General features: G+C 51.6%; 2 protein-coding genes across 3 annotated transcripts in view; both read right to left on the minus strand.

The window, feature by feature from the left end:
- Positions 1 to 5,356: 5,356 nt before the first annotated feature.
- Positions 5,357 to 16,381, minus strand: LOC136397120 (E3 ubiquitin-protein ligase RNF213-like). Of its 2 annotated transcripts, XM_066371712.1 has the most exons (9): positions 16,313 to 16,381; positions 15,760 to 15,949; positions 14,877 to 14,999; positions 13,638 to 13,747; positions 12,646 to 12,885; positions 12,292 to 12,373; positions 8,034 to 8,192; positions 6,169 to 6,254; positions 5,357 to 5,790 (listed from the first exon to the last, which is right to left on the minus strand). In XM_066371712.1, the coding sequence occupies exons 3-9, from the start codon at positions 14,908 to 14,910 to the stop codon at positions 5,728 to 5,730; spliced, it is 774 nt and encodes a 257-aa protein (XP_066227809.1). In that variant the 5' UTR covers positions 14,911 to 14,999; positions 15,760 to 15,949; positions 16,313 to 16,381; the 3' UTR covers positions 5,357 to 5,727. The 2 variants fall into 2 exon arrangements, with proteins under 2 accessions (XP_066227809.1, XP_066227810.1); XM_066371713.1 differs by lacking the exon at positions 12,646 to 12,885 and having other exon boundaries at positions 5,357 to 5,794; positions 6,028 to 6,254.
- An 811-nt stretch (positions 16,382 to 17,192) lies between these two features.
- SYNJ2 (synaptojanin 2) overlaps positions 17,193 to 26,992 on the minus strand; it is a 120,721-nt gene continuing 110,921 nt past the window's right edge. Inside the window, exons 15-19 of the mRNA XM_066372534.1 lie at positions 26,280 to 26,392; positions 24,745 to 24,853; positions 22,912 to 23,063; positions 17,389 to 21,309; positions 17,193 to 17,283 (exon numbers count right to left, since the gene is read on the minus strand). Coding sequence (XP_066228631.1) covers positions 20,572 to 21,309; positions 22,912 to 23,063; positions 24,745 to 24,853; positions 26,280 to 26,392 — 1,112 coding nt within the window. The 3' untranslated portion in view covers positions 17,193 to 17,283; positions 17,389 to 20,571. The remainder of the gene's footprint in view (positions 17,284 to 17,388; positions 21,310 to 22,911; positions 23,064 to 24,744; positions 24,854 to 26,279; positions 26,393 to 26,992) is intronic.

A 26,992-nucleotide genomic window follows, 5' to 3' on the forward strand; every position in this document is an offset into this window, starting at 1 on the left:
TACTCTGCTGCTCATTCAATCACTTTAATCAAGGACCATTTGTACACAGATACAGGCAAACGCCAGGTACAGGCATCCAACCAAGGCTGGGCTCTCTTTCCTGTCGTCTGGAAAACACGGCTGTCACCCAAGTCCTAAAAGCAGGAGTCTCGCGCTCCAGCCAGTAGTCACAAGATCTCGAGCTCCTCTTAGTAGTAATAATATGACAGTCCCCTCGGTGGCATCCAACTTCTGAGTGTGTGAGTGAGTGTGTGTGTGTGGGGGGAGGGTTACGTAAACAGGAGCTACCAGGAGGCAAGGATTGGGGTTGAGAGGAGTGGGGGACAGGCTGGGGAGAAGACACCTCCACCTTCAAGTTCACTAATCCTTGTCCTCTGCCCGCCCTGTGCTCGAGCCACGCACACCCCTACCTCTCCCAAAGCCATCTGCACTGCAAGCGACAGTCCCCAAGGACACCCTGGGAAGTGGCCCAGCGCGAGCCCCCAAACTTGGCTGAGCACAGTTCAAAGAAAGCCCAGAGCGCTGCGCCCACCTCTGGGCAAGACACACACTGACACCGAGGACTCTAAATTCACCCCAAGAATCACCTCGCTCGTGCCCATCTCGCACTAGTTTAACCTCAAGCCCCAGCGAACGTCTCAAAAGAAACTGACAACAAAATAGACAGCCAACTAAATGGGAAATGTTTTCAAACAACAGCTCAGATAAAGGCCTAATATCCAAATATACAAAGAACTCATACAACTCAACAACAAACAAACAAACCAATAAAAAAATGGGAAGAGGACATGAACAGACACTTCTCCCAGGAAGAAATACAAATGGCCAACAGATATATGAAAAGATGCTCATCTTCATTAATTATTAGAGAAATGCAAATCAAAACTGCAATGAGATACCACCTCACACCTGTTAGACTAGCTATTATCAACAAGACAGGTAATAGCAAATGCTGGAGAGGCTGTGGAGAAAAAGGAACCCTCAATTCATGGTTGGTGGGAATGTAAAGTAGTACAACCATAATGGAAGGAAGTATGGTGGTTCCTCAAAAGACTAAAATTAGAACTACCTTATGACCCAGCAATCCCTCTACTGGGTATATACCCCCAAAACTCAGAAACATTGATACGTAAAAACACATGTAGCCCCATGTTCATTGCAGCATTGTTCAGTGGCCAAGACATGGAAACAACCAAAATGCTCTTCAACAGAAGACTGATAAAGAAAATGTGGCACATATACACTATGGAATACTACTCAGCCATAAGAAATGATGACATCGGATCATTTACAACAAAATGGTGGGATCTTGATAACATTATATGGAGGGAAATAAGTAAATCAGTAAAAACCAAGAACTACATGACTCCATACATTGGTGGGACATAAAAACCAGACTAAGAGACATGGACTAGAGCAGGGGTCCCCAAACTTTTTACACAGGGGGCCAGTTCACTGTCCCTCAGACCGTTGGAGGGCCGGACTATAAAAAAAACTATGAACAAATCCCTATGCACACTGCACACATCTTATTTTAAAGTAAAAAAAACAAAACGGGAACAAATACAATATTTAAAATAAAGAACAAGTAAATTTAAATCAACAAGCTGACCAGCATTTCAATGGGAACTATGGGCCTGCTTTTGGCTAATGAGATGGTCAATGTGCTCCTCTCACTGACCACCAATGAAAGAGGTGCCCCTTCCAGAAGTGCGGCGGGGGCCGGATAAATGGCCTCAAGGGGCCGCATGTGGCCCACGGGCTGTAGTTTGGGGACCCCTGGACTAGAGTGTGGTGGTTACCAGGGGTGGGGGGGAGGTGGGGGGCGCTGGAGGGAAGGAAGGAGAGGGGAAGGGGAGGGGGAGGGGCACAAAGAAAACTAGATAGAGGGTGACAGAGGACAACCTGACTTTGAGTGATGAATATGCAACATAATTGAATGGCAAGATAACCGGGACATGTTTTCTTTGAATATATGTGCCCTGATTTATTGATATCACCCCATTAACATTAATAAAAATTTATTTATGCCTGACCAGGCGGTGGCGCAGTGCACAGAGCATCGGACTGGGATGCAGAAGATCCAGGTTTGAGACCCCGAGGTCACCAGCTTGAGGGCAGGCTCATCTGGTTTGAAAAAAAAAAAAAAAAGCCCACCAGCTTGAACCCAAGGTCGCTGGCTCCAGCAGGGGGTTACTCGGTCTGCTGAAGGCCCCGGTCAAAGCACATATGAGAAAGCAATCAAAGAAAACTAACGTGTTGCAACGCGCAATGAAAAACTAATGATTGATGCTTCTCATCTCTCTCCGTTCCTGTCTATCTGTCCCTGTCTATCTGTCCCTGTCTATCCCTCTCTCTGACTCACTCTGTCTCTGTAAAAAAAAAAAAAAAAAATTAAAAAAAAAAAGTCTTCCCCGGGCATTGCCCAGCAGTACCGCGCCTCAAAAAAGTACTGTGGCTGCCATCCCGGGTCTGTCTTCCCTAGTTGATTTCCTCCCTTGTCACTTCACCCCAAATCTGGCGGTTTCTGCCCTGTGCTAGGTCCCGTCCCCAGCGGGAGGCGGACGCCCAGCTCACCATTCTCCTTGGCGGTGGCGGCAGCGGCCGCGGTGCGGGAGGGAGCCCAGGACGCGAGGCCGGGCAGCGGGTCACAGCAGACCACTGGGCGGCTCCAGCACTCCCGGCGGCTGTTAATCCAAGTCTTGGCTGCCCGGCTTCGGCGCCGCGCAGAGCCAGTCCGTGTGAATGGGAGCCAGCGGGGCTGTCCCTGCGCATGAAAGAGAGTCGGGCGGGCCCCACACGCAGGAGGTGGCGGCCGGTGGCTGCGAGGTCCCCGGCGGAGCGGAGAAGAGAAGGAAGCCGGAGAGACGTACCAAGTGGAGTTTAGGGAGCGTTTCCTGCACTTCCCCGGGAGACTGGAGCCAGGTGCGGCAGGGCGCGCTCCCACGGTGCGGGCACAGCACGGGCGGCCGCCGGAGCTCGAGACCCACAGTGCCGGGACCCGCAGCAGCTCTGCGGGAGGGGGGGCGTCTGAATGCTGAGGGCAGAGCATCCCGCGGTGTCCTCAGTGACAGTTGCTTGGCTGGCCTCCTCTCTCCCGGTCCCTCCAAAAGAGTCTGTGTGTCTGGGTGCTTTCCTTCCTGGGTCTTGGAGCCAAGGTGTGCGGGCTCCTCGCTCCCCATGACTGGCGAGGTCACGGCCACTGCCCCTGCCCGGCCACTGGCGCACCCCAGCCTGCAGCTGCCTTCTAGAGACGGCAGAGCTGCAGAGTGGCTGCCAGTCCACACACTCCGGGCTCTCTCCCCACCCGCCCCGCCCCTACCCCTCCCCGCCGGCTCCTACCCCTCCCCGCCGGCTCCTACCCCTCCCCACCCCGCCCCTACCCCTCCTAGGCAGCTCCTACCCCTCCCCACCCCGCCCCTACCCCTCCTAGGCAGCTCCTACCCCTCCTAGGCAGCTCCTACCCCTCCCAGGCAGCTCCTACCCCTCCCCACCCCGCCCCTACCCCTCCTAGGCAGCTCCTACCCCTCCTAGGCAGCTCCTACCCCTCCCAGGCAGCTCCTACCCCTCCCCCACCCCGCCCCTACCCCTCCTAGGCAGCTCCTACCCCTCCCCACCCCGCCCCTACCCCTCCTAGGCAGCTCCTACCCCTCCTAGGCAGCTCCTACCCCTCCCAGGCAGCTCCTACCCCTCCCCACCCCGCCCCTACCCCTCCTAGGCAGCTCCTACCCCTCCCCACCCCGCCCCTACCCCTCCTAGGCAGCTCCTACCCCTCCCCACCCCGCCCCTACCCCTCCTAGGCAGCTCCTACCCCTCCCAGGCAGCTCCTACCCCTCCCCGCCGGCTCCTACCCCTCCCAGGCAGCTCCTACCCCTCCTAGGCAGCTCCTACCCCTCCCAGGCAGCTCCTACCCCTCCCCACCCCGCCCCTACCCCTCCTAGGCAGCTCCTACCCCTCCCCACCCCGCCCCTACCCCTCCTAGGCAGCTCCTACCCCTCCTAGGCAGCTCCTACCCCTCCCCACCCCGCCCCTACCCCTCCCAGGCAGCTCCTACCCCTCCCCGCCGGCTCCTACCCCTCCTAGGCAGCTCCTACCCCTCCTAGGCAGCTCCTACCCCTCCCAGGCAGCTCCTACCCCTCCCCACCCCGCCCCTACCCCTCCTAGGCAGCTCCTACCCCTCCCCACCCCGCCCCTACCCCTCCTAGGCAGCTCCTACCCCTCCTAGGCAGCTCCTACCCCTCCCCACCCCGCCCCTACCCCTCCTAGGCAGCTCCTACCCCTCCCCGCCGGCTCCTACCCCTCCCCGCCGGCTCCTCTCCCCACCCAGCCCCTACCCCTCCTCTCCCCACCCCGCCCCTACCCCTCCTCTCCCCACCCCGCCCCTACCCCTCCTCTCCCCACCCCGCCCCTACTCCTCCTCTCCCCACCCCGCCCCTACCCCTCCTCACCGGTTCCCCACCCACCCCGCCCCTACCAGGCACAGGGACTCTTTTGGGAAGATCAGGAGAGAGGAGACCATCCAAGCAACTGTCACTGAGGACGCTCAATCCAAATCGATGTCCTAATGACAACACCTGATTTTGTAAGCAAGAGGCTGGGCAACCTCTGAGCTCCAAGAATCAGAGTGGGACTTCAGCTGTGAAGCCCATATCTCCACACTACCCTTCGGGTCAGAGTTCATCTTTGGAGGTGCCCAACACCTCACAAAGCACCCAGACCCCAGCTAAGCTCTCCCCAGACCTGCTCCTTGCTGGGACCTTACTGCTCAGACACCCATGACCCCTCCGGTCCACACACAACCACGTGTCATGTCCAGGGAATTCCCTGAGACTCAGATTCCCAAGATGCTCCTCCCTACAGGGGCAGAAACTCCTTCCTCTCCTGGTGTTCAAATAAATGGTCTCGAACTGTCTGATCTTTGAAACCTGTATAATGATTTCAACTCTCAGTTTCTCCAAGAAGACACCTGCATTTCCTGAGACTCCCATGGTCACTCTGGGAAGTGGACAGTGGTCCTCTTGGTTTCCCCTGGCACAGAACGATAAGGCAAGATCAAATGGTCTTGCCATCCCATTGGGCTGTTCCAGGAGCCTGAGGACTAACCTCCCAGCCCATGGCTACCAGTGGGGGCCTCTGCACAGACACCTGATGCAGCCCACTCCACGCCACCCTGCTCACACAGGGGCTCTGGCCCCTGGCCACTGCATGTCCCCTGCCCGCCATCAGTCCTGCTCCAGGGACTCGGTCCTCACCAGAATTCACTACAATGTTGATTGTCTTCTGGGGATCCCTGTTGTCCTTCCTCAAACCTTCAGGCCAGACTTCTGCCCTTCAACCTCATAGAAGTTCATTTTTCTTTTTTTTTTTTTAACACAGACAGAGAGAGAGACAGAGAGAGGGACAGATAGGGACAGACAGACAAAAAGGGAGAGAGATGAGACGCATCAGTTCTTTGTTGCAACTCTAGTTGTTCATTGATTGATTTCTCATATGTGCCTTGACCAGGGGGCTACAGCACACTGAGTGACCCCTTGCTCAAGCCAGCAACCTCGGGCTCAAGCCAGTGACCATGGGGTCATGTGTCTGATCCCACACTCAAGCCAGCGAACCTGTGCTCAAGCCGGATGAACCCATGCTCAAGCTGGCAATCTCGGGATTTTGAACCTGGATTCTTCATGTCCCAGTCCGATGCTCTATTCACTGCACCACCGCCTGGTCAGGTGAAGTTCATATTTCTGATAATCCGTAGAAGATCCAAATCACATCTTTTTCCCAGAAGAATCTCTTCTGCTGTCTAAATCAGGGGGCACTTGAGTGAGGACTGCACTGTGGAAGTCCAGGCCCTGAGTCCCTGCTATGACTTACGAATTCATCCTCTATGAGCTAGGAATCCACCCCCCTCTACTGCCAACCACCAGGATGACTTGGACTTCAGCAGTCTCCTTTTTGGGAAGGGTGGAGGGGACAGGGCAGATAAGGGTGTTAAGGAAACAAAAAGCCACAACCAAGCCCTCAAAAACTGCCTACCTTCTTTCCTCCCTCCCTCATACTTCCTGAGCAGCATCTGAGCCAAGTGCCCTGTTGGTGGTCTCCCTGGCCAGCTCCAGGGCATAGCAACAATGAAGACAAATGGCGAGGGTGAGGATGGAGGTGAGTTTGTAAGCTTACGTGCCTGGAAGACATTGCCAAGGAGGCCGTCTGCCCCTGTGTGATTTCTGTGCTTCTCAATTCAGGCCGAGGTAGGGGACCATCTGCTAAAGTGGGCAAGAGAAAACATTTTCGCTGTGTGGAAAATTGGCTTCCAAGGGGAGGCCACGTGCTCAGTGCAGAACTAGCCTGCAGAGGGGCTGCTGGAGGCACAGTGCAGGGCTGGGGAGTCATGAGAGCGGCAGAGACAACCCTGAAATCCCCACCCACCCTTGCCAGGCTCCAGTCCCAGACTGCCCAGTGTCTCCAATTCATCAAACCCCTTCCTAAAATTTAGGGGCCTTTGCATGAAGGTTGCACTGACCCCCCCCCTTAACAGCTTTATTTTATTTTTTAAAACTTTATTTATTGAATTCAGTGGAAGAGGGAGAGAGAGACAGAGAGAGGGAGAGGAACATCGATCTATTCCCGTATGTGCCCTGATCAGGAATCGAACCAGCAACCTCTGCTCCAAGTCCCTGTGGAGGTGCTGCTGCAGAAACCCTCTCGGGTCCCTCACTGCGGGCTTGATGATGTGGCTCAGAGTCTGCGGCAGCCAGAGAATGATGTGTCACACAAGGTGGAGGAGACAGGGAGCTCAGTGGAAGGCAGAAGGGCTAAAAAACGAGTGAGCCAGCAGGTTTTGCCGGTGGGGGTGGGAAGGGGGGGGGAGGTGGAGAGATGGTCTCTGTCTTGTCAGCAGGAAAGGGGATGCCTGCTCTCACAGTCCCTTAACTTAGAGGAAGCCATATGCTCTTCTTCCTCCCACTGTAGGCCTCAGCCCCCCAACCCCCTGAGACACAGCCCCGACATGGGAAGACTGACTCTACATTAGCTTCCCTGTTCCTGGGTGGAAATGGAGCTGGCCATTTAAAATGGGGTTGACAAGAGCTGGTGAGTGCTTCCCCACACCATCAGATGTCCCAGCGGGGAGAGGCAGGGTACCTGTGTTCTATGTCAGCTTGTGGATTAGGTAGCCAAGACAACCCCAAAATCCTCAGGAGGGGCTAGGGCAGGGGTTGGGAAACTTTTTGGCTGAGAGAGCCGTGAACACATTTTAAAATGTAATTCTGTGAGAGCCATACAACGACCCGTGTACGTTACGCATTATCCAATAAAAATTTGGTGTTGTCCCGGAGGATAGCTGTGATTGGCTCTAGCCACCCCCAACCATGAACATGAGCAGTAGGAAATGAATGGATTGTAATACATGAGGATGTTTTATATTTTTAACATTATTATTATTATTATTATTATTATTATTTTTTTTGTATTTTTCTGAAGCTGGAAATGGGGAGAGACAGTCAGACAGACTCCCACATGCGCCTGACCGGGATCCACCCGGCACGCCCACCAGGGGCGATGCTCTGCCCACCAGGGGGTGATGGTCTGCCCCTCCGGGGTGTCGCTCTGCCACGACCAGAGCCACTCTAGTGCCTGGGGCAGAGGCCAAGGAGCCATCCCCAGCGCCTGGGCCATCTTTGCTCCAATGGAGCCTCGCTGCGGGAGGGGAAGAGAGAGACAGAGAGGAAGGAGGGGGTGGGGGTGGAGAAGCAAATGGGTGCTTCTCCTATGTGCCCTGGCCGGGAATCGAACCTGGGTCCCCCACACGCCAGGCCGATGCTCTACCGCTGAGCCAACCGGCCAGGGCCAACATTATTATTTTCATCAAAGATTTGTCTGCGAGCCAGGTGCAGCCATCAAAAGAGCCACACCTGGCTCCCAACCCATAGGTTCCTGACCCCTGGGCTAGGACTTTTTAGACAGAAGGACACGCTGTGAGACACTGCAGGAGCAGTTCATCACCGTAGGAACTAAACAGAGAGAGGGGCAGCATGCCACAGTACCTGCTGGCTGTGCGCCACTCCCAAAAGCATGGCCAGGTGAGTGAGTAACCGGGCGAGAAGAAAAACTACGGGGACAGCTGTTGGTCAGAAACTTCCAGTTGGGAGCTGGAGGTCGGGCTTCCCAGCACATGGCCAGTCTGAGTTCCGTCTGGGTTTTCTCTGGGAAGAGCAAGAGACGTCAAGGTGAGGGCTGAGGTCATTTCTCCTGAGCTCTCAGGGCCCACACCAGCCCCTTAGGCCTGCAGACCAGGCTCATGTTATGGAAGAGAATGATGTTAAAAGTACTCTTTCTGCTAAAGCCAAGACCATGTTCCTAGAAGTCTTCGTCCTTCTAGAACCACCTTCCTGGCTGACCAAAAGCCCACAACCTTCTGGGGGAAAGTGGCTGAACGAGACGGCACTCAGGGCCATCACGGGGCCGCACGTCAGGATGGACGTCTGAAGTCCCGCGGGGACAGGAGTTGGGCTAAGTAAGGAGAGCTGACGCTGACGTGGGGACATGTGACCACTGGTCTCCTTCTCCCAAATCAAAGACCAGGACCCACGGTCTGGCAAAGGATGTCCTACTGTACCCAGATGGCAGGTACTATATGACAGACATGTCCAGTTGCAAAAGTGTTATCCATTCTAGGACATTCTGATGGTTTGTGGAGCTAACAGGTTAGAATATTTGAAACTGTAACTGTACCAGGATAGCCAGCATGGACAATGACCACGCAGAGGCCCCACCTGCCACCCTAAGGCAGTGCTTACAACCATCCTCACCTGGTGTACAGGTGCGGGACTGTGAGACCAGGTTTTACCTGGATCCCACAGCATTTGGGAAGACTGTGTCTCCTTTACTTTCTTAAGAAGAGGAAACTAAGGGACTTGACAAGAGAGATGACATCTGCCCAGAGAGACAAGGTCCGGTTTTTGGTTTTGTAAACTTCAATGTCCTTCTGGGTTAGGTCACTGATATGTGCCAAGCATATTTCACCAGGAGCATGCCTCAGACAGTCCCTAGTGGGAGACGTGGCATAAACAAGTATTCACATTCATAAGGACTAAACACATTGTCTGTTTTGCTGGTAAGAAGCCAGTTGGCTTGGCCCTGGCCGGTTGGCTCAGTGGTAGAGTGTTGGCCTGGCGTGCGGAAGTCCCGGGTTCGATTCCCAGCCAGGGCACACAGGAGAGGCGCCCATCTGCTTCTCCACCCCTTCCCTTCTCCTTCCTCTCTGTTTCTCTCTTCCCCTCCCGCAGCCGAGGCTCCATTGGAGCAAAAGATGGCCCGGGTGCTGGGGATGGCTCCTTGGCCTCTGCCCCAGGAGCTAGAGTGGCTCTGGTAGCGACAGAGCGACACCCCAGATGAGTAGAGCATCGCCCCCCGGTGGGCATGCCTGGTGGATCCTGGTCGGGCGCATGCGGGAGTCTGTCTGACTGCCTCCCCGTTTCCAGCTTCAGAAAAAAAAAAAAAAAAAAAAAAAAAAAAAAGACGCCAGTTGGCCAATGACATGACAGACTGGGGTATGACTACAGGGACTGTGGCCTTGACACCTCCCAGCACTTCATTGGTACACCGGCACTACAGCAGTGACACCATGTTTAGTACCAGTTTCTCAGCCGGAACAGAGACAGCCCACAGCCCAGGGTGTGACCGGAGGACACAGCCATACGTACTGGACAACAGTGAGTCCTTGGGTAGGTCTGTGACCCTTCCCTCCAATGGGTGCGCCGCAGGCGATGCAGACGCTCTGCTCCACGGACATGCGGCACCAGAGCCGATGGCCTCAGCCCCGGGACCCACACCAGTGCACACATGATGCAGACAGACCACGGAGCAGTGGCTGCCCCCAGGGGTGCTCACTGGTGCATGTGTATCGATGGGTGGCGGGGGGGAGGGGGACAGGGCACATGGTCTGTGCCAATTATGTTGAACATGCGCAAATCTGGGTCTTTCTCCAACAGGAGAGACAACTGAAGTTTCCCTCCCAGACAGAATCATCACTGTGTGTCTAGCCAGTGTTCCATCCTGGGCTCTGTCTGCTCTCCACCCCCTACCGTCACCATTTCGGGCGCTTTCTTTCCTGATACTGGGAGCGCCGCATTTCCTCAACTCTGTTATGGACTTTTATTTTAAAAAATAAATAAATGCCTGACCCGTGGTGGCACAGAGGATAAAGCGTCAACCTGAAATGCTGAGGTCGTGGGTTCAAAACCCTGAGCTTGCCTGGTCAAGACACATATAGGAATTGATGCTTCTTGCTCCTCCCCCTTCCTCTTTCTCTCTCTCTAAAATGAATAATATCTTTTTTTAAATTTTTTTTATTTACAGAGACAGAGAGAGAGTCAGAGAGAGGGATAGACAGGGACAGACAGGAACGGAGAGAGATGAGAAGCATCAATCATTAGTTTTTCGTTGTGACACCTTAGTTGTTCATTGATTGCTTTCTCATATGTGCCTTGATGACCGTGGGACTACAGCAGAGCGAGTAACCCCTTGCTTGAGCCAGCGACCTTGGATTCAAGCTGGTGAGCTCTGCTCAAACCAGATGAGCCCACGCTCAAACTGGTGACCTCGGGGTCTCGAACCTGGGTCCTCCGCATCCCAGTCCAACACTCTATCCACTGTGCCACCACCTGGTCAAGCTAAAATGAGTTATCTTTAACTTTATTTTATTATCTTTAAAATAATGGAACCATATGGTCTAGTGCTTCCTCGTTCTCCAACACTGGACTCTGTGCTGGCAACTATGGCTCGTACTCTGGGACAGACTACAGACAGGCGGGGCTGGCATAGTCTGGGGTGAACCTGGCTATCACCCTGCACGGATACGGAAGTCAGGAAACTTAGAGCGGAGGGTGCATATCAGTTAGTTCCCTCTGTGTCTCTCATTTAATTTATCGATTAACATTTGTTGCTTCCACAGCCCGCTGCTGAGCAGGCAGCTACCAACGACCCTAACAAGGGTATTGGGACTCAGGGATGAGGAACACACAGGTCTTGCCCCCCAGCTTATGAGCTACGAGTCTTTTTCCTCTTCCTGGCTCTGCTCTCTGCCCTGTCTCTTTTCTCTGGGCTGGTCATCCAGCTTCTGACCCAGTCCCCACTTTGCCATCACAGAAAGACACGTGTCTGCAGGGGCCAGGAAAAGTGGCTAGCACTGGTTCCTTACCAGCAGCCATTCTGTCCCCCAGGGGACCCATGGCATCCCTGGGTGTCACACTGGGGAGAGGGGTGCTCCCAGCATCTGGTGAGGCCAGGGATACTACACACCCTGCAATGCACAAAACAGCGCCCAGTAAAGAGGTATGTGCAAAGTGTCGAGGCTGAGAGGCTGGCTGGGCACACGGAGCTCCATTAGAGCTTTATTTGGAACACCTGGGATAGCCCTCAAAACAGTCTATGTTCTCCTGGAGAGACAAGACCTCATTATCCTCCTCCTCCATGCTCTCCCACCCCTCCCAGCCCTGAAGGAACACTCGTTTTAAGCCCCCCAAACCCTGCTCCAAAACAAGACTCACCTCTCCTACACAGCACTGGTGAGCATTGGGACACACTGTTGGGAGAACAATGGGACATGCATTGGCCGGTGAGGTTTCACCTAATGACCCACGGTTCAAAGGGAAAGCTAACTCTTTCCGCACTGGCCTGACTGCACTGGACGCAAGGCGGATGTGTCCCAAGTACGTATGGGAAAGTGTCTCTGAGTTGAAGTCTACAGAGCAGACAGAAACTAGATCCCAGGCCTATGCTGGGGTTACCGTGGAAGGCAAGGTAGAAAGGATTTTATATACTTCTGTTTTCTCTGGGTTTTTTTTTTTTTTTGCCACGATCATGTTTTAGAACAACTTTTAGAATAACTTTTGATTATTTACTCGGGCAAGAGCAAAATTTACATAAAGTCATGGGTGACATGGTTCTGTCTCCCAGTTTTATTTTTTCTAAAAAAATATCTTTAGATAAAAAAACCTGGTTCTGTTGTAACTGAGCCTCTGATGTAATTGGTTCCCAGTGTCCTTCTCCCCAGATGCATAGTCCAGGGAAAAGGAGCAGGTCCTGCAGGTCCTTGCCCATGACCAGGAAGGACATGATGAAGGTCATCTACACTCTGCAGGCCGCTCCTGTCCCACCAAGCACCAATGGCAGGAGGGGCAGGGCACTCTGGGACCCTCAGGCACCAACCACATGAACTCCCACTCTAAGCCAACAGCTCCCGTGGCATCAGGAAACTTCAAAGCTCAGAGAACTGTGACTGTCTGAGACATCAATACTTACTATACCAGCGGACGTGTTCTAGACCCTGCCAGTTTGTGGCTTGAGCCTGCAAGTCCTCAGGCATCGTTGGGAGAGATGCTGTCTGAAAAACCAAGAAAGCAGAGCAATGATCAGGCAGGAGGTCCAGAGCAAGGACACAGACGTCTCGTTTCCTTTCTTCTCAACCCCAAACACTGGGAAGAAAATGTCACACCTCTCCATGAGACAACCAAGAGTGAGGCAAGACGGTCACCGTCACAGTGGACTTTAGGATCAGGTGAGACAGAGGCAGACTCAAGAAAACAAGCACGTTCAGCAGGTCCCCCGGCAGGGGCTGGGTGTCTGCCAGTGACCAAGCAGAGCGTGCAGTCTTACCACCATGGTGGCCGGGGAGAAGGCCAAGTTCTTCAGGGGTTGAAGGACTCTGTTTTGTCCACAGAGGAGGACAGCTGCAGCATGAATGGCCATTTCTGTCACTGTGCCCTCAGGGCCACCGTCACCGGGATCCATCCTCAGCAGTGGCAGTGTGTTGGCCACAAGAGATGTGGCAAAACCTCTCATGTCGGGGGAAAGGGTCTGGCTTTCTTCAATGAACTTGTTCATGGCCTCACGTTGCTGACAGGAACACGTTTCAATGTTAAAGCACAAAAGAAGAAGGCACGCTGAATTCACTGGTTTGCTCTCAAGTCAGTCACACATCTATTTTTTTTTTTACAGAGACAGAGAGAGTCAGAGAGAGGGATAGATAGGGACACACAGACAGGAATGCAGAGAGATGAGAAGTATCAATCATTAGTTTTTCGTTGCGACTCCTTAGTTGTTCATTGATTGCTTTCTCATATGTGCCTTGACCGCGGGCCTTCAGCAGACCGAGTAACCCCTTGCTTGAGCCAGCGACCTTGGGCTCAAGCTGGTGAGCCTTGCTCAAATAGATGAGCTCACGTTCAAGCTGGTGACCTCGTGGTCTCAAATCTGGGTCCTCTGCATCCCAGTCTGATGGTCTATCCACTGCGCCAATGCCTGATCAGGTGACATTAGTTTTTACATTGTTTTTATTGACTGCTTTTAGAGAGAGAAAGAAACACTGATTTGTTGTTCCACTCTTTGGTTGATTCCTGCATGTGCCCTGACTGGGGGTCGAACCTGCAACCTTGGCAAATCAAGACAACACTGAAACCAACTGAGTTACCTGGCCACGGCCTTGACTTTAATTTCACCTATAATTCTAAAAGCTTTGGGTAAAACAGAAAGTAGTCCCTCCATATGAGAAAGGTGAAAACCCCTATCCTAGATTTAAAAATTATGGGCAGACAAGTACCCTCCGAATATTGAGACTATGGCCACAAGCCCTGGAGACAGACACTCACCTCTGGCTTGGGGTGCAGGCTGGCGTTGCAGGACTGGTGCAGAGCGGTGACCTCTCTGAAAAGCACCAACAGGAGGTAGACCGCCTGTGGGTCTGGGAGCCCCTGCAGGCCTGAGAGCAAGGACACCAAGAAAGACTTTGTAGCATATACAGCTCCTGCCAAGGGCCAGAGCCCATGTGCTTCAGCCCCTACACCACGATAGGGTGAGGAGACTTTCCTAAGACCCTACGGACCTGGACCCTGAGCCTCAAGGACTGCCTCCTGGCAACAGACAGCTCCAAGGCTGCAGAGTTCACAAAGATTTCTACTAGACTCAGAGCACATGTAGTAGAAGTCTCATGACGGCATAACAGACGCCACCATCTATTCTCTGACCACTTTCTGGTCCTGGAAACATGTCCTGGCACAGTGCCAGGGGAAATGGGGTCTCCAAAAAGAAGCAGCACCAGAACACTTGAAAGATCAGACTCGATTCATTTTTTATTATTATTCAGTGAGATGAGGGGAGGTAGACAGACAGATCCCCACATGCGCCCCTACAGGGATCTACCCAGCAACCCCCATTTGGGGGCCGGTGCTGGAATCAACGAAGCTATCCTCAGCGTCTGCGGCTGATGCTTAAACCAACAAAGCTATCCTCAGAATCTGGGGCAGACGCTCGAACCAACAGAGCCACTGGCTGCGGGAGGGGCAGAGGGGAAGACGGATGGGGGGGGGAGAGGGTGGGTATGGGGGAGAAGCAGATGGTCACTTCTCCTGTGTGCCCTGACTGGGGATTGAACCCAGGGTGTCCATATACCGGGCCAACGCTCTATCCACCGAGCAAAACAGCAAGGGCCAAAAGATAGATTCTAAACACCCTGCATCCATCTCTCTTTAACACCGAGAACTGCATGCACGCATAATAGGCACATGCTGGACAGTGAACACCCGTGAGTACCCACACTGCTGGTTGTGACCACATGCGTCCCATCAGAGCAATCTTGTAGGAAGTGATCTCAGCAGGGTCTCAGAGAAAGTAACTGACAGATACAACATAGAGGACCTGCTGTCACTAATGGCCTTGGCAGGTCAGCAAGACCAAGCAAACCTGTCCACCCAGCTCTTCTATTATTGCTTGCCAGTGGGGGCCAGGGAACTGTGGCTTCCAAGGCGCTGTCACCCTCTGGGACACTCCACTGCATCGTGGGATATAACAAAGGAAAGAGGCAGGTTCTGAGAGGCCTTGACCCATCCTACCTCCAGAGCAGTTACAAAGGCCAGGGGTTTGCATTCCAGAATGACTTTGCACACAGCGTCACAGACAGCCTCGTCCTCCTCTCCATGCACCAGGTAGCGATCCATCTGGCCTGGAGAGTCCTTCTGCAAGCCCAGGAACACAGAGTTAATCATGGCGGGACGGTGGGGGTTACGTGTAGCAGGTAACTGTCTGCAGAAGGAAAAGAAGCTGGCGATCACTGGAGGTTCAAAGGTGCTAAGCCGGGACTCCAGGCTGGCTCGTGGCAGGAAAGTGCAGTGCTGTGTGGGACACTCCTCCAGGCTCCCTGCAGCCGGAGGGGTGGACAGAGCAGGGAAGGAGGAGGCGATGCCAACCTTGTCTCCACTCAGCAGTATCAGAGGCCAGGTGACTTCACTCAGTCTATGCACCAATTGGTAGTTAACCCCCCCCCCCAAAAAAAAATGTCAGCGTTTTTAGTGCCACTATGAACAACGCAATTTGTTTATTTCTGAGCATGAGGAAAGGACTGTTGCACCCTGGTTCTCCCCATCCCCGCTGCTGGGGTAGAAAGACCTTGTCCTACAAGCCCAATGACTTTTACTTTTCTGGAAGCAAAAGCCACAGACCCATTTTTTTACTGCTCCCGTGTCCAGCGGGATCCGAAGTGATGCCCCATAAGGACTACAGGAGGACAGCGGAGCAGAGGCCGGTGCACGCACACCTCTCCCTCAGGCAAGCTGGGAAAGGCCATCACTGGTGGAGCTGAATGACTTGGAACACAAAGGCCCAGACCAGACGCCAGCCTTCCCGAGTGGGCAGGAGGAAGTTGGGGACACCTGCTCCTGGGAGGGGGGTGTGCCCAGAGGTGTGACAGTACCCAGGGGTGTTGGGACTGCTCCTCACCTGCTGTGCAGTGACTTCCTTGGGAAACACCCACTGGGCCGGATGTCCGGGCCTGGACAGAGACTGTACAAACTCTTCCCCTGAAGGCCCGTGAGCTTCCTCACCAGGTACACCCGGTACCCGTCATTCTGGACCCGGGCGCAGAAGTGCTTGACCTGTTGCAGGAACTGCTGCTTCTCCTTGGCCATCTCTGCAGAGACCAAGGATAAAGTGGTTAGTGCCGGGGACAGTGTTGTCATTCAGAGTCTGGGACAGACACGAAGCTAGTAAAATAGGAACTTGGAGTAAAACACCAACTTGAGGGAAATGGGGCCAGTGTTACTCTGAGGACCAGTCTCCCACACTTCCCGGATTTCTCTGTAAGGGGGGTCTGAGCCGAGGAGAAGAAAGGTGCAGAGGGAGAACTTGCCCGAGCCCGGCCGGAGCTCTGGAGGACCTCGGAAGCCCTGTCTAGGCAGACGCGGATCCGGGCCATCTCCTGCAGGTATTCCACGGAAGCCTCACCGGCAGGTTCTCTGTGATGCCTCCTGACAGACATGCGGGAGTAACTGACCATCCTTCCGGAGGGGTCTCAGGTCATCACTGGTGGGGAAAGAACTATTCTTCTCGTGGATGGAATCCTGGCAAAGCCTATAATCTTAACCACTCTGACACAGAGATTTATTTAGATTTCTGTTACCCACTACAGAATAAAGTCTGAAGCTGTCATTCCAGGTCCTCTGATGTTCTTTCCCATCAGCTAATATCCTTTCCAGCTGCTAACTTTTCAAATTCTTAATCATCTCCTCTCAAATCTTCCCTGCCCATCTGTTCACAATCACTCATTTTTGCTCTCCTACCTCACTGAGTTAGAGGCCATTCTATAGACACAGCTGATGTTGAAACCTCTCTCTCCCACTAAAGAAGGTACTGTAACCAGCTCTTTCATTCCTCCCCATCCGAGTTCAGGGCTGTGCATGCAGATTAAATGACTTCAAAATGGTACTTACTGCCCTGGCCGGTTGGCTCAGTGGTAGAGCGTCGGCCTGGCGTGCAGAAGTCCCAGATTCGATTCCCGGCCAGGGCACACAGGAGAAGCGCCCATCTGCTTCTCCACCCCTCCCCCTCTCCTTCCTCTCTGTCTCTCTCTTCCCCTCCTGCAGCCGAGGCTCCATTGGAGCAAAGATGGCCCGGGCGCTGGGGATGGCTCCTTGGCCTCTGCCCCAGGTGCTAGAGTGGCTCTGGTCGCAACAGAGCGACACCCCAGAGGGGCAGAGCATCGCCCCCTGGTGGGCAGAGTGTCGCCCCCTGGTAGGCATGCTGGGTGGATCCCGGTCAGGCGCATGCGGGAGTCTGTCTGTCTCTCCCCGTTTCCAGCTTCAGAAAAATACAAACAAAAAAAAAATGGTACTTACTGGTCAGGAAGGACTAGTCATCTTTATTATTTCGAGGCTGTCAGTATACCCTTATTCCTGAAAATCATCAGAGAACATTTATAATATATAGGAATGGGTATAAACAGGTTAAATTACCAGCCATCATTACCTAAAAGATAAATCATAAGTAAGGATATGAAATAACAATAATAAGACAAATACTAATAAATAACATAATAACTAATAATACAAGAATAAACTTTCGTATACTCACAATTATAAATCTACTTTTGCCCCCCCTCCATGGTTTTTGGTTAATTAGCTGAAAATAAAACTAGACAGAACTTGAAAGACTGTTTACTCTCTTCTCCTACCTCTATACAGTAATGCACTCAACAAATCTAGCAGTCTAAGATTTTATAAGAGTTTGCTATAACATCTTACAGAAAATAAATTCTAGTAGCATCTTTCACATCTTGTAGCTATTATAGCATATATTATATAAAGTTGTGAAAATGGTCCCTACTGGCATTATACAAGTCACAAATTCTTCACCAAATTATTTTTATGCTTTTTCAACTCATTCTGATGGTTGAGAAAAGAACCAAAAACTCAGAGGAATAACTAGTAGTCACATTTCATCCAGAATAGAAATCAAGCCAAAAATGATATCCCAAGGTCCTCTTCAAATCTAAAAACAAATAAGCCAAATTAAAAAAAAAAAGACGAAACATTTAATAGTTATATATATATATATATTTTACAATTTCAGTACAAATTATCATTATAGGTATTTTATTAATTGCCAGTCAGCCAACAAATACTTTTTGATGAAATCACTTCATTATAAAGAGAATGTTTTAATACATTACTTTGCTTATACTTAGACCCCTCGGGAGAATTTTATTAAGTATCTTGAACTTCGACAACTTTAAAACTTTTATAGGAATTGCTCAGGCAGGTGTCCTAATTTCGATCATTTACTGGAATAAATTTTAAAAAAATAGGCAAGAAGTCAGCAATTATGTTGTGAAAGGGAATACAGTAATGAGGGTCACAGAGACCATGTTGAATCGTCAAGAACTGTACCTAAAACACTGCAGTGAACTGTAATGTCTTACAGAACAGCAATGAAATATACTACAAGGTCACAATAAAGAGCCCTGTGTGGAGGGCATCAAAGAAAAACACACACAAAAATACAAAAACCACAGAATGAAATCCCCAGGTGGCAGCGGCTCGTTGTCATGGTGATTCAACTGACTGCTGACCTAGAAAACCTACCAACTGCTACGCATTGACTTAAAAAAGAGGGCAATTCCAATTCTTGTTTTTTTTTTTAAAGAGAATGTTGGTGTGAGAACCTTATGTAGCAACAGTATGTGTTCGCTGAACTTGAATACCCATGATCAATTATTTCAGTTCTTCACATTAAACTACATGCCCTTTTTCTTATGACCTGCCTCCCAAAGTCAACACAATTCTGTGTGTCACTACTTACTGTCAGATTCTTAAGTGCTACTTGTGTGAGGAGCATATGTCTTAATTGAAGTTCTGTTCTCTGTACCATTTACTGCTATCGGCTTTCTAGAACAGAAAAGAAACCTGAGGATTAGACCTCTTTCCAGCATTGTAAGCCACTGCTGTGGTGGTACTGACTTTCCCCTGCTTTTCACTGGTTGTTATCTGTACCTTGCTTTCAAATTCACCTTCTTTTAGGTGCAGAGAAAAAAGTTATAGAGCAAAGGGTGTTTGAATGAAGAAATCTCGGCTTCCATTTCCAAGTGTACCCTTAGTAGCATTGTGAATGCCGGCAAATCATGGAACTTCTCCAAGCCTACTTTTAACCACCTTGCCTTCTTTCTCCCTTAAGGCCTTCAAGGGCTGTGTTGTTTATCTGCATCTGTCACAGAGGTGAAAATGAAGTACTTCCTATGGAAGGTGTCCTAATCCCCTTGGGCCAGAAACACCATCTTTTCTGACCAGTCAACTCACGCATCTATTCTCTGTTTATCCTGATGGGTCATCAACACCCTTTTCTTTGATCAGTTTTCAGATGGAATGAGACAATGTGGTAGTTTTGCTTTTGTCTTGAGCGCCAGATTTAAATAACCTGTATCTGCATAGTGGCAATAAGAAATAATTCTGAAAACCCAGGGGTGTGGCCAGTAAAGAGCGGTCTTCCCTGGGCCAGATGATCACTGCATCCCAACCATTAGCATTTAGTGTAGGGGTTCCCGGTCACATCAGGGATTACACAGGGCCACTGCGTACGATTCTACGACATAAAAGACTCCTCCATATGGCAAGCGCCACACTCAGATTTTGCCAGTGAATTTCTTATTAGCAAAAATGGGAAGCTGGCCCCAATTGAAACTCTAGGCCTTACTTAGTAATATTATTTTTAAAATATAGAATAGTAGAGGGTGATGTCTTTCTAAATGATTTAATAGCAAGAAGTGGTGTTGGAGATGTATAGGAAAAATATAGGTGGGGAAAAAACAACGTAAAAAACATTTATAGATAAGCAAACCCAGAAATGCTGGGATCAGTACTGCGTGCCACCATGACTTCACGTTTGTGCTTTTATCAGGTGTGGGATAACAGGGAAGGAAAGAACCCACAAGTTTCCTTTAAACAGGATAGCATGGAACACTGGTTTAAAGAGCACATCAGGGGTCTAGGACCAGAGCAGTTCATGGAGCATGCACGGCTGAGATGGGACGCAGGAGCCTGTCACGGGTTTACGCCCAAGTGAGGCTCACGGGTACGCCTTAGAATCCAGACAGTGTGGACAACTGCCTCCCACACAGTCAGGGTGAAGACACACGTGCACAGACAAACACAAGGGCTCACACGGGAAGTGGACGGCCCAGCCGTCTGGTTGACCTATTTGCTGCTTCTATCTCTTGATTTTTTTTTTAACCTGGGGTCAGCGGGCCAGGTATGGCTCTTAATGGTCCCCACTACCTTTTATTGTGAGCCTCCTTATTTTATGCCTCAACCTCCAGGTAGTGCACCAAAAAATTATTCCAAATCTGCAAAATACAAACAAGATTTGAAAAAACAACACCCCGTACACACATAAATTGAAAAACCTTTTAAAATCTGACGAAAGGAGAACTTCTTAGGCGCTATCAGAGAATTCCCTTTTCTAAACTCCACACATTGACTCCGCCTCGGGAGGCGTCCCGTACCAGAGAGGGAACTCGCAACGCACAGGTCTGGAATAAAACATCTCTCGGTGGCCGAATAACCATCTCACTGAATAAAGGACACGACTTTCGTAAATGACACCAGAGTGACAGAAGTCCGAATGTTTTTTTCAGCGTGCCTTTAAGCAGATGTCTCTTTTGACTGGGGTGGGGTGGGGAGGCCAATGGGCTTTCGTCTGTGAAGTGACACCGAAGGGAGAAGGCACAATTCTGCAAGGAGAGCGCTGTCCACGGTTCCCCACTCATGTTTTCGCCAGTGGGTCAAACACCTGCAGTACCGTCCTCTTGTCCTTGTCACTGATCGTGGGCCAGTGACCCAAGTCTTTCTGCCTGTGCTCTGGAAGGGGCTCCTCAGCGGCGGAGCCACTGACTTGCAGCGGGGCTGTGCGCGCCCCTCCCAGGCTCCTGGTCCCCGCGTCCAGGGGGTCAGAGCTCTTGGAAAGCCAGGCGTTCTGCAGCAGGTTGGGGTGCTGGAGAAGGCTCCAGAAGGGGTCCTGACAATGCCCCGGACGGGAGGCCGCCTCCTGCTTTGGCTCCTTGGGGCCATCGGTCCCGGGGTGCACAGCGGGCAAAGTGCCCAGGAGAGGCGGCCGCGGAAGGAGAGTGCCCCCGTCAGGCGGGTGCGCGGAGGGGCAGTTGCTGCAGGGGCCGCCGCCGCAGGCGAGGTCCTGGAGGAGCTGGCTGTTGGTCTGCAGGACTTGCAGGTGGAAGGCCGCGGGGGCCGACTTCTTCCTCCGCGGGGGCACCTGGGGCACCAGAGGTGGCACCTCCATGAGGGGCAGCGCGGTCACCGCAGGGGCGTCGTCCGGCGCTGCCTTCCCCACGCACAGCCTCCTCTCGGCGCCTTTCCCGGGCTGAAGCGTTCTGGGTTTGGGAACAGGAGGGGCTGCCAGGAGAGGAGGGGTTTCAGGGCTTGTCTCCGGGGGCCCGATTGTAAACTGGGCAGCCTGCTGCCCAAACTGTTCTTCTGGTGACGCGGGCTGGGGAAAGGCAGGACATAGAGTAGGTGAGAAGCGGGCACCGCCAGGCTGGGCTGGGCTGGGCCAGAACTGGCCGGGGCCGGGCCGGGGCGGGGGTGGGGGGGTGGGGTCGGGTGGGGGCTGGGGCGGGGGCGGGGGGAGTGGGAACCAGCACTCAGACACTGTCAGCCAGGAGCAGGGAGGGGGTCAAGAGCACATTCTAGCAAATTCGAGATTTGAGAATGTCTGAGATGCAGATGCGTGACCAGGGACGGAAGAACACGGCAGAAACACACACACACACACACACACACACACACACACGGTCATGGAGCACTGGCGGGTCCCATGAAATACGAGAGTGGAAGCTTTAAAAAACCAGGGCCACGGTGAGTAACACCTGAGACAGGCTTGCCTTTGTGACTGTGGGAAATGGGGTTTATTCCCTCCGCGTATTCAAAGCAAGCCTCTCCTGAGCTCCCCGTTTGTGGCGGCAGCTTTGGTAATTCACACGGAAGTCACCTGTGTTGTTCCGGCACTAGGCTCACGGAAGGACTAACGGATACGCTTGCTGCTCGAATCTTGGTTATTTACATATAAGCAGAATGGCACGTTTTAGCCCAGACACTGTCCTTGCTCCGTTCGAATTCAAAACCACCCGAAGGCCTCACCCGCACCGGTGCACACGGAAGCCCTTGTACCGAAACCGCTACCTACGGTTTATAGGCATCAGCCTTTCATTGTTTTCTTTGGTTCTTTAGAAAACCAACAGCAAGCACGGTCCCTTGTCAGCCGCCTCTGACTGGCCTCCCTGGGCAGCAGGCTGGGGACAACGCTTTAGTTTCTGCCCCTGGCTTTTCAGAGAAAAGGCAAAGCGCGTCCAGGCGAAGAGGAGGAGGAATAGGGAGGAAAGGGCGGGTGCAAAGAGCCAGCGTGGCCAGAGGAGGAGACAGCGAGCTCGGCGTGAACCGGCGCACAGGCCACGGTTCACACGTCCGTCCGCAGGCGGAAAAGCAGCAGCCATCTGTCACCACCAGCAAGGGGTTACCGAGGGTCCGGCACTAGACCACTGAGGTCAAACGGAAGATCCAGATTCCTCTAGAGGTGCCAGTCTTTGGGCGGCTACTGTCCTGACAAACTCATGTCTCTGAAGCAGCAAGCAAGGCTGAGAGGCCGGAGAGCGAGAGCAGAACACAATCTGCAAGAAAAGTGGCGAGAAAAGCGGTGGCGCCTCCAGCGTCCCAGGCCCGAGGCCGCGCGTCCGGGCACCGGTGACGGCCCCTCCAACGCAAACAAAACCTGGCCCATGCGAAACCACACACGCACGACACAGACCACACTCATCACAGGAAATCCTGGACCACGTGGCACCAGGCACCCCACCGCGGCTCGATGGGGGGCTCAGCCAGGACGGGTGAGAGAGACCTCCACACCGTGTCCCTGTGTGGTGAGACGTTCCTGGGTGTTCTGCCCAGCGAGCCGGGATACGGAGGAGAAGCTTTCTCCAAGGGGGGCCATGCCAGGGACTCATGGACGTGTATGGAGAGACATCAACAGAGATGCCATTCCTACCTAACACGATGTCTGCGCAACTCGGCAGAGACGGAGGCGGCTGGTTCTTACCTTCCCGGTCCTCCTCAAGGTTGGCTTCTTGATGGCGGGGACTCTGGGCGCGGGCCGACGGGGCAGGAGCGGGGCCACCCCCGCCGTGGGCTCTGGTTTGGAGGCCCCTTGGTCCCTCAGGGCTGCGGCATTTAGGGCTTCTCCAGGGGCACCTGAAACATACAAGTGCGTGGCTGAAGTGGGCGGGACAAGGCACTCCGCTGACGAGGCGGTCTGCATCCTGAGGGTAGTCACCAATGCACTGCGTTTCCTGCTTCCTAAAACAAATGTTCCAGGGCTGTCAGGGCCAAGCGGCTAGGGCTGGGTGATCACCAATGCACTGCGTTTCCTTCTTCCTAAGACAAATGTTCCAGGGCTGTCAGGGCCAAGCGGCTAGGGCTGGGTGATCACCAATGCACTGCGTTTCCTTCTTCCTAAGACAAATGTTCCAGGGCTGTCAGGGCCAAGCGGCTAGGGCTGGCCCCGGGCATCTCACGCTTACCTGCCCAACAGCACGGGGAGCTGGGTCGTGGGTGGTTGAGGGCACATCAGGGGCGCCCTGACATCACATGCAGAGATATACGTGTATGTGCCTTTCTTCCGGGAGGTGACCCAGAACTCCTTAAAATCTCAGTAGAACCCATGACCAAGAAAATGTTCAGTTCGGACTCCAGGTCGATTTCAAACCTCTAACCTCCATATCCATAGAATATATATTTTAAAAATGGCAATATGATTCACATACCATAAACTGTGCAGTTGTGGTTTTCAGTGTATTCACAAAGTTCTGCACCCGTCACCACTGTCTAATTCCAGGACGTCGTCCTCACCCCGAAAGAAAGCCCACACATACCCACAGCATGCACTCCCCATCCCCCTCTCTCCAGCCCCCGGAAACACTAGAACTTTCTGTCTCTGTAGATTTGCCTGTCCTGAAAACTTCACATAAATAGGATATGTGTGTTTGTCTACACATAGCATACTATTTTCAAGATTCACCCACGGTATAGTATGTATCAGTACTCCATTCTTTATCATGGCTGAAGATAATATTCCATCGTGTGGTTATACCACATTTTACCAGTTCATCAGTTGATGGACACCTGAGTGGTTATATACAATGGTAGTTATATTTTAAAATAAAAAAATGTTTTTTAATACTTACTTAGAAATAAATTTAAATAAGAAAGAAACCACTTGGTGACATTGTTCCTACAACAGTATTTCTTATCCTCTTAATTTATGCCCTCCTTCGATATTATTTGAAAATCCCACATAAGTTAAATATCCCCACTGAAAACAAATCAGGCAATTTTAACTGCATGTGGCTTTTCGGGCGATGTAACCTCCCCCTTCCAAAATCAACACAAGTTAGGTACCAGTGATTTGAATACACGAGGGAGATTCCAAGGTAAAATATGAATAACACGGGTTACGTGAAGTAACAGCAACTAAATTAACAAACAGCAAAGAACCTACCGTGGCTGGTAATTTAGAGAGAGGATCTTGTGTCTCCAACCGGGATGCACACCCAGCTCTCCCTTCTTAAAGTGGAGTGTGTTCATGCCTGGAGCCCTTTCCTAGTGCCCTTTTCTAAAATTCATTTGTGTTTATTTCAATCTCCCCCTTCCGTGCTGTTTAATAACCCTGGGGTTCATTTTATATATACACTTAACTAAATTTAAATATATAACTTTAAATGGACATCTTAGTAGTGGAATTTTATGAAATGTTGCTAATGGGTGCTTTCATTTAATACTGCTTTTAGAAAAAAAAGAAGAAGTTATTTTCTCATCTTGGCCCCTCTAGCAGGAGCAGGAAACTAAAGGGAGCCCAGTGACCAGGAACACCTACCTCCTCCGGCTTCCAGGAGACACCGGATTGCTGCCTCCGCCTCCTGGGCGTTGGTGGTTTTGATCTGCTTGACGTTGTAAGGTTTGCTTATCCCAGTCCTGGCTCTGGGCTTGAGGACAGAATCAGGAAGAGAAGGGGTATTACCGTGGGTGGGAAAACAGCTTCACCTGGCCAGTTCACTGCGTGCTGACCTGTCCCTGGCACTCCCTCAGACGGTGACTAAGACACAGTCCTGCCTACGCCGCACCCTCAGCCCCTTTCTCCTCCAGGAGCACTCGCGTGCCGAGAAGAGGAACGCAGTTGATTTCAGAGCGCAGAACCCCGTCTCCCAAACCGGGTGGTTACAGGGTTTTGCAGAGTGGACAAGCCACCCTCTGACCTTACTGCAACAACCGGGAAAGAGTCAGAAAGCGAATCAGGAGCCATGCCTTCCACCCAGCTGAGCGACTAAAACACTTATAGACGTTTCCTAGGAAATGCCTTTTCCCCCGACCAGTGGTGGCACAGAGGACAGAGCATCAACCCAGAACATGCTGTGGTCACAGGTTAGAAACCCCGAGGTCCCCAGCTTGAGTGCAGCGTTTCTGGCTTGAGCTCAGGATCGTTGACGTGATCCCAAAGTCACCGGCTTAAGCTCAAAGGCAGCTGGCTTGAGCAAGGGGTCGCTGGCTCAGCAGGAGCCCAGTGGTCAAGGCACGTAGTAGCTAGCAATCAATGAACTAAAGTGATGCAACTGATGCTTTTCTTTCCCTCCCTCCCCTTCAAAAAGACAAAAAAAAAAAAAAAAAAGGAAAAAGGAAAGTGACCTTTCTATCTCTAGGTCCTCTTTGGTGACCTGCCTGCATTCCTGCAAACCACGGATGTGTAGTCAAGCCCCTGCCCCTGCAGTGACCACCTGGGCACCTGGCCCAGCTCCCTGTACCTCTGGGGACACGTTAGCTTCCACCAGCACCACCACACCCTGATCCCATGACCTTCACCTACAGTCTTTAGCAGCTCGGTGCCACCCTTTGGAACTCCCTCCTCTAAAACCCAGCAAAAGTGCTATTATCACCTGTCCCTACTGCGTTATTTAGGCCCATCAGGTCTCTTTCTAGCTCCTTTTCTCAGGCAACTTTACTCGAGAATGATCCTAATTTTGTTCAGACAATGGATCTGAATTTCTCCATTCTTTTCCCTACCAAGCACTGCCCTACACACCAAGGTCAAAGCCAGGCATTGGCAGAAAGAGAAGCAGGTGCGTCTAGAAACCAACAAGCCCTCCCCACAGAGACACTTGGGTTTTCCATCAACGTGATTTCTCTCTAATGCTCTGCACGACTGTGTAGAAGCCCATAAAAGACCTACGACTAAGTTACGGGATTTGAGGATAAGCGGGTGGACAGGTAGAGGATTAGAGAGAGAGAGAGAGAGATCTGTATATTTCACTGAAGGAGGGTGACTGGGTGATCTTAGGGGCTGAGGGTGAACCACAGGGCCTACTCCTTGGGTCTGGAATGTCTGTTTCACTTTGAGCCAGAGACAGAAGAACTCACTGCTTGCTGAGGTGCTCCTGGCAGGAGCTTTGCTGTCTGCAGGATCGAATACTGCCCGTGGGTGCCGGAGGAGATGGACACATCCGAGGCCGACTTTTTCACCATTAACCCTGCTGTAGAAACCGACAAGAGCAAAGTCTTAATCTCAGGGCTGCTACTGACTGCTTCCAGGCAAATTCCCAGTCAGCCGACAGCGAGGCAAATCAGAGGAGTCTGATGTCCCAGCAGGACCACAGAGGCAGTTAGGGTCTGAGTATACACAGGGCGTAGTTTTCTCTGGGACAGCAATTATTTCAAAGTAAATGTTAATCTGATATATTAGGGGGTTCAAATATGATATAAAGACTTAAATGGTTTTAAATACACTACTGTTACTAGGACAAAATTTTTAAATGTTTTATGGGCAAAGTCTAAAAAAAATCCCAAAGCAGGTGAATAATCTATGCTAAATTATACCTGTGGCTATTAACAAATCATGTCCTAGAACAACACTTAATGACTGAGACATCTGATGAAAGACAAACGCTCAAACAAAATGAGTAACAACTTTGTAAAATACATTGAAATAAAAAATTGTCCTTATAGATATAGATATGTATAATTGGAGAAAGGCTGGCAGTCTTTTGATTAATAGCTGTCATCTCTAGGTAGTCAAAGGAAATTAAAATTTTAATTCTTTCTTATATTTATTTACTTCTGTAAAGTTTCCCACA

The sequence above is a fragment of the Saccopteryx leptura genome, chromosome 3, assembly GCF_036850995.1.
Source record: "Saccopteryx leptura isolate mSacLep1 chromosome 3, mSacLep1_pri_phased_curated, whole genome shotgun sequence".
NCBI lineage: Eukaryota > Metazoa > Chordata > Mammalia > Chiroptera > Emballonuridae > Saccopteryx > Saccopteryx leptura.